General features: G+C 50.2%; 1 protein-coding gene across 2 annotated transcripts in view; it reads left to right on the forward strand.

Moving 5' to 3' along the window:
* The window catches only part of polr1e (RNA polymerase I subunit E), a 23,921-nt gene extending 17,768 nt beyond the window's left edge, over positions 1 to 6,153 (forward strand). For both annotated transcript variants that reach the window (XM_029748083.1, XM_029748082.1), the window contains exons 8-13: positions 2,562 to 2,672; positions 3,155 to 3,248; positions 3,330 to 3,460; positions 4,677 to 4,758; positions 4,984 to 5,115; positions 5,710 to 6,153. In XM_029748083.1, coding sequence (XP_029603943.1) covers positions 2,562 to 2,672; positions 3,155 to 3,248; positions 3,330 to 3,460; positions 4,677 to 4,758; positions 4,984 to 5,115; positions 5,710 to 5,875 — 716 coding nt within the window. In that variant the 3' untranslated portion in view covers positions 5,876 to 6,153. The remainder of the gene's footprint in view (positions 1 to 2,561; positions 2,673 to 3,154; positions 3,249 to 3,329; positions 3,461 to 4,676; positions 4,759 to 4,983; positions 5,116 to 5,709) is intronic.
* The last annotated feature ends 1,290 nt before the right edge of the window (positions 6,154 to 7,443 follow it).

Raw genomic sequence — 7,443 nt, forward strand, 5'->3', positions numbered from 1 at the left:
CACACACACCTGTATACCTACCCCCACACACACACCTGTATACCTTAACCCCCACACACGACACCTGTATACCTACCCCCACACACACACTGTATAGGCCTATCCCCCACAACACACACCTGTATAGACCTACCCCCACACACACACCTGTATACCTACCCACACACACTGTATACCTACCCCCACACCAACACTGTATACCTAGCACCCCATCACCACACACACCTTGATAGCCTTAGCCCCCCACAGCACACCACCTCTATACCTACCCGCCACACACACACCTGTTATACCTACCCCCACACACACACCTGTATAGCCTACCCCCACACCCACACCGTGTATAGGCCCTACACCCACACACACACCTGTATACCTACCCACACACACACACCTGTATACCTACCCCCACACACACACACCTGTATACCTACCCCCCTGACATCACAGTACCCCATACTGACATCACAGTACCCCATACTGACATCACAGTACCCCATACTGACATCACAGTACCCCATAATGACATCACAGTACCCCATAATGACATCACAGTACCCCATAATGACATCACAGTACCCCATACTGACATCACAGTACCCCATACTGACATCACAGTACCCCATACTGACATCACAGTACCCCATACTGACATCACAGTACCCCATACTGACATCACAGTACCCCATACTGACATCACAGTACCCCATAATGACATCACAGTACCCCATAATGACAAAGCGAAAATATGTTTAGAAATGTTTGCATATTTATTAAAAATAAACCAAAATAAGTATTCAGACCGTTTGCTATGAGACTTTGAATTGAGTTCAGGTGCTTCCTGATTCCATTGATCATCTTTGAGATGTTTCTACAACTTGATTGGAGTCCACCTGTGGTAAATTCAATTGATTTGGACATGATTTGGAAAGGCACACACCTGTCTATAAGGTCCCACAGTTGACAGAGCATATCAGTGCAAAAACCAAGCCATGAGGTCCGAAGGAAATGTCCGTAGAGCTCCGAGACAGGATTGTGTCGAGGTACAGATCTGGGGAAGGGCACCAAAACATGTCTGCAGCATTGAAGGTCCCCAAGAACACAGTGGCCTCCATCATTCTTAAATGGAAGAAGTTTGGAACCACCAAGACTCTTCCTAGAGCTGAACGCCCGGCCAAACTGAGCAATCGGGGGAGAAGAGCCTTGGTCAGGGAGGTGACCAAGAACCCGATGGTCACTCTGACAGAGCTCCAGAGTTCCTCTGTGGAGATGGGAGAACCTTCCAGAAGGACAACCATCTCTGCAGCACTCCACCAATCAGGCCTTTATGGTAGAGTGGCCAGACAGAAGCCACTCTTCAGTAAAAGGCACATGACAGCCCGCTTGGAGTTTTGCCAAAAGGCACCTAAAGGACTCTCAGACCATGACAAACAAGATTCTCTGGTCTGATGAAACCAAGATTGAACTCTTTGGCCTGAATGCCAAGCATCTGGAGGAAACCTGGCACCATCCCTACGGTGAAGCATGGTGGTGGCAGTATCATGCTGTGGGGATGTTTTTCAGCTGCAGGGACTGGGAGACTAGTCAGGATCGAGGGAAAGATGAACGGAGCAAAGTACAGAGATCCTTGATGACAACCTGCTCCAGAGCGCTCAGGACCTCAGACTGGGGCGAAGGTTCACCTTCCAACAGGACAACGACCCAAAGCACACAGACAAGACGCAGGAGTGGCTTCGGGACAAGTCTCTGAATGTCCTTGAGTGGCCCAGCCAGAGCCCGGACTTGAACCTGATCTAACATCTCTGGAGAGACCTGAAAATAGCTGTGCAGCAACGCTCCCCATCCAACCTGACAGAGCTTGAGAGGATCTACAGAGAAGAATGGGAGAAACTCCCCAAATACAGGTGTGCCAAGCTTGTAGCGTCATACCCAAGAAGACTTGAGGCTGTAATCGCTGCTAAAGGTGCTTCAACAAAGTCCTGAATAAAGGGTCTGAATACTGATGGAAATGTGATATTTCAGTTATTTTACTTTTGCCTAAATTGTTAAAGACCTGTTTCTGCTTTGTCATTATGGGGTATTGTGATGTCATTATGGGGTCTTGTGATGTCATTATGGGGTCTTGTGATGTCATTATGGGGTCTTGTGATGTCATTATGGGGTCTTGTGATGTCATTATGGGGTCTTGTGATGTCATTATGGGGTCTTGTGATGTCATTATGGGGTCTTGTGATGTCATTATGGGGTATTGTGATGTCATTATGGGGGTATTGTGTGTAGATTGATGAAGGGAAAAAACAATGTAATCCATTTTAGAACAAGGCTGTAACGTAATAAAATGTGGAAAAAGTCAAGGGGTCTGAATACTTTCCGAATGCTTTGTAGCTGTATGTCTAGACAGTCAGACCAGAAGGTAGTGGAATGTAACACACCTGTAGACGCCCACACACACACGTACAGTAACACACACACCTGTACAGTAACACACACACCTGTACAGTAACACACACACACACACACACACACACAGCTGTAACCCAGTGAGTGTTTCCTCCCTCCAGCCCTGCAGCAGGAGGTTGTTCAGGCAGAGTCCCAGTCGGAAGTATCTCATTACCTTCCTCCCTGCTTCCCCGACGCTGACACACCTCAACACGTCTACCTGTTTGACGACAGTATCCTTCACCTGGACTCCTGCTGTGTGTGTGTGTGTGTGTGCGTGTGTGAGAGAGAGAGCGCAGGTAAAGGTGTGTCCTCCAGGTTAAGGTGTGTGTGTGTGTGTGTGTGTGACTCCAGGTTAAGCTGTGTGTGTGTCCAGCTTAAGCTGTGTGTGTGTCCAGGTTAAGCTGTGTGTGTGTGTGTGTGTGTGTGTGTGACTCCAGGTTAAGGTGTGTGTTAAGGTGTGTGTGTGTGTCCAGGTTAAGGTGTGTGTTAAGGTGTGTGTGTGTGTCCAGGTTAAGGTGTGTGTGTCCAGGTTAAGGTGTGTGTGTCCAGGTTAAGGTGTGTGTGTCCAGGTTAAGGTGTGTGTGTGTCCAGGTTAAAGTGTGTGTGTGTGTCTCCAGGTTAGGCTGTGTGTGTCTCCAGGTTAAGGTGTGTGAGTCCAGGTTAAGGTGTGTGAGTCCAGGTTAAGGTGTGTGTGTCCTTACCTGAGTCCTAGTCCTGTCTCCAGTGGAGTATGACGCCCTGGATGCTGCTGGCTCCAAGATGGCCGCCCTGACCCCAGAGGAACTACACAAGATAACGGATGGAGGGTAGGACTACAACACGGCTACTGCTGACCACGTTGTTGACCACTTATTGACCTTGTTGTTGTTGTTGACGTGTTGTTCCAGGTGTCTGAGCGTGGTGCGTCAGTTGGAGAGCCTGCCCAGAGAGGGCGTGGCCAGAGAGAGACAGGCTCGCTGTGCCTTCTACCTCCTCCTGCTGATCAAACTGGCACGGCAGAAAAACATCACTCGCAAGTGTGAGTTCCACGCCCTGTGTGTGTGTGTGTGTGTGTGTGTGTGTGTGTGTGTGTGTACGAGAAGCAAGTGTTGACTTTTTAAAAAGTAATCCTCGCTTGAGCACCTGTAGTGTTTACCGAGAACATGATCTCTGAACATCCGGGGAAATTGACTTTTTTTAAAAAGGCACGCGGTCGACGATGCGCCTTTGATTGAATCCCGGCCTAAAGGTTGTGTTAATGTTGTTTTCCAGTCGGGGCAGGAGGAGGGCTGTGTTAATGTTGTGTTAATGTTGTTTTCCAGTCGGGGCAGGAGGAGGGCTGTGTTAATGTTGTGTTAATGTTGTTTTCCAGTCGGGGCAGGAGGAGGGCTGTGTTAATGTTGTGTTAATGTTGTTTTCCAGTCGGGGCAGGAGGAGGGCTGTGTTAATGTTGTGTTAATGTTGTTTTCCAGTCGGGCAGGAGGAGGGCTGTGTTAATGTTGTGTTAATGTTGTTTTCCAGTCGGGGCAGGAGGAGGGCTGTGTTAATGTTGTTTTCCAGTCGGGGCAGGAGGAGGGTTGTGTTAATGTTGTTTTCCAGTCGGGGCAGGAGGAGGGCTGTGTTAATGTTGTTTTCCAGTCAGGGCAGGAGGAGGGCTGTGTTAATGTTGTGTTAATGTTGTTTTCCAGTCGGGGCAGGAGGAGGACTGTGTTAATGTTGTTTTCCAGTCGGGGCAGGAGGAGGACTGTGTTAATGTTGTTTTCCAGTCAGGGCAGGAGGAGGGCTGTGTTAATGTTGTGTTAATGTTGTTTTCCAGTCGGGGCAGGAGGAGGACTGTGTTAATGTTGTGTTAATGTTGTTTTCCAGTCGGGCAGGAGGAGGGCTGTGTTAATGTTGTTTTCCAGTCGGGGCAGGAGGAGGGCTGTGTTAATGTTGTTTTCCAGTCGGGGCAGGAGGAGGGCTGTGTTAATGTTGTTTTCCAGTCGGGGCAGGAGGAGGGCTGTGTTAATGTTGTTTTCCAGTCGGGGCAGGAGGAGGGTTGTGTTAATGTTGTTTTCCAGTCGGGGCAGGAGGAGGGCTGTGTTAATGTTGTTTTCCAGTCGGGGCAGGAGGAGGGTTGTGTTAATGTTGTTTTCCAGTCGGGGCAGGAGGAGGGTTGTGTTAATGTTGTTTTCCAGTCGGGGCAGGAGGAGGGCTGTGTTAATGTTGTTTTCCAGTCGGGGCAGGAGGAGGGTTGTGTTAATGTTGTTTTTCAGTCGGGCAGGAGGAGGGCTGTCCTCGTATCATCCACACCAAGCTGATGAGGACCTTCACCGTGGAGACCTTCAATAACGGCAGGTAGCTGTCCACTCACTGGCTCCCTACGCCCTTATATATATATATATATAGTGTACGACTTTTGACCCGGGACCATAGATCGTCTGCTTCTCAAATAGCGCCCTACATAGGGAATAGAGCTCTCCTTTCCCTACTCTGAGTTAAAAACAGATGTAGTTAAATGCAGTAGCTACATTGGTGTGTGTGTGTGTGTGTGTGTGTGTGTGTGTGTGTGTGTGTGTGTAGGGTGCAGAACGTGGTCTCTACGTCGATGCGTGTGAAGGTGGCAGCGTACTGCCTGGCCCTGCTGCTCCACATGGGAGACATGACCTCTGACCTCACACTGTTACACAGAGACCTGGGGGTCACAGAGAAACGGTAAGAGACCTGGGGGTCACAGAGACCTGGGGGGTCACATAGACCTGGGGGGTCACAGAGACCTGGGGGGGGGGGGGGTCACAGAGACCTGGGGGGGGGTCACAGAGAAACGGTAAGAGACCTGGGGGGGTCACAGAGACCGGGGGGGGGGTCACAGAAACCTGGGGGGGGGTCACAGAAACCTGGGGGGGGGGGGGTCACAAAGACCTGGGGGGGGGGGGGGGGGTCACAGAGACCTGAGGGGGGGGGTCACAGAGACCTGGGGGGGGGGGTCACAGAGAAACGGTAAGAGACCTGGGGGGGGGTCACAGAGACCTGGGGGTCACAGAGAAACGGTAAGAGACCTGGAGGGGTCACAGAGACCTGGGGGGGGTCACAGAGACCTGGGGGGGGTCACAGAGACCTGGGGGGGGGTGTCACAGAGACCATTGGGGGGGTGTCACAGAGACCTGGGGGGGGTCACAAAGAACAGGAGAGGGGGAGAGAGACACACCTCTTAAACACAAAAGCAACAGTGTTACTGATCTTTTCTCTCTCTCTCTCTCTCTCTCTGTGTGTGTGTGTGTGTGTGTGTGTGTGTGTGTGTGTGTGTAGGATGGTGGAGGTGGCCAAGTCGATGGGGCTGACCCTGGTCAGACATGGCTGTGTGAAGGGGGATGATGACGGGTCGACAGCCGACAACAGACTGGCCTCTCTGGTGCTGCCCCTCGTCAAATACCAAGCGTTCACAGAGATACGCAAACGCAAAAAAATGCATTAGAGGAAGACGAGGGTAACGCTTCCAACACAACCGACAGCATCATTTAGTAAAATAGTTCGCAGCATCGTCTGGTTATGTCTGCAACCAAAGTTCAACATTCGCCTTCTGCTACCAGTTTCTGTCAAGCCGTCGACAGCAGACAGTTTGACGCCCCACAACGAACGCACTGCACCTGCCTCTGCGACGCAAACACTGTGTTTTCATTGGAAATGAATGTACTTCTGGGTGTACCAACATGTAATGATGCTGTCAGGGTGTTAGAAGGAGAGAGGGGAGGAGGAGCGCGGGGAGAGGAAGAAGGAGAGAGGGGAGGAGGAGAGAGGAGAAGGAGAGAGGGGAGGAGGAGCGCGGGGAGAGGAAGAAGGAGAGAGGGGAGGAGGAGAGAGGAGGAGGAGAGAGGGGAGGAGAGAGGAGGGGGAGGAGAGAGGAGGAGCGCGGGGAGAGGAAGAAGGAGAGAGGGGAGGAGAGAGGGGAGGAGAGAGGGGGAGGAGGAGAAAGAGAGAGGGGAGGAGAAAGAGAGAGGAAGACAGGGGTAAGGAGGGAGAGGAAGACAGGGGTAAGGAGGAAGAGAGAAGGGGAGAGAGGAAGACGGGTGAGGAGAGGGGAGGAGGAGAGAGGGGAGGAGGAGAGAGGGGAGGAGGAGCGAGGGGAGAGGGAAGAGAGAAGGGAAGAGAGGGTAAATATTCCTAGAGAGGGAAAGCAGGTGAGATAAAGATGGACGCTAGAAACCTTCATCACAAAGTATTCTGTAAACAAATAAAACCTTTTAATGTAATAAAGTAAATTCAGGTTGTGTGTGTGAGTTCATACCGCTCCGTCAGAACATTACCTGTCTGGAAGAACTGAGGAAGTGACTCGTGGTTCTTGAAAGCCCAGTAAAAACAGACATTTCAGTGAGGAAACGTGAATATTGTCATTATTAAGGCCAGGAGTTATTCCTAGTCAGGCGGGGTCACACCGTCAGCCAGGGGCGAAAATCTGATATCAACTTTGGGGGGGACAATTACATGAAATTTTCTCAACAGCAATTCCTGAGGGGGACACCAGAAGTAGTGCTGTAACTCATAGCCTACATTGTAATATGGTAAATGTATATTGAGGAACCAAAGAAATAAGGTGTTTGCCGTACTCCTAACTACCGGTACCCAAAACTACACAACTAATCACAACAGCAATACCATTGCCTTTAACAAATCTTAGTTCAGTCACCAGTTTAAGTTGAGAGTGGGGGTATCCATGGCATTTTCCAATTATGTTCCTATTTTACAAGTCAAAAAAATGGAGAACCTTTCATAATGTTGCCAAACAAAGACTCAACAAACTTACCTGAGACTCCCTGTCTCTGCCAGTCTGTCCCTGTCTCTGCCAGTCTGTCCCTGTCTCTGCCAGTCTGTCCCTGTCTCTGCCAGTCTGTCCCTGTCTCTGCCAGTCTGTCCCTGCCTATCTGTCCCCAACTCTGCTGTCTGTGTGCCATCTGTTGCCTGCTCTGCCTAATGACATCATTGTGAAACATTTCCATTAGAATTTCATTTCTTTCTTATGAACATTTTATCAACTAGTCTTTGAGA

Source organism: Salmo trutta, unplaced genomic scaffold, assembly GCF_901001165.1.
Source record: "Salmo trutta unplaced genomic scaffold, fSalTru1.1, whole genome shotgun sequence".
NCBI lineage: Eukaryota > Metazoa > Chordata > Actinopteri > Salmoniformes > Salmonidae > Salmo > Salmo trutta.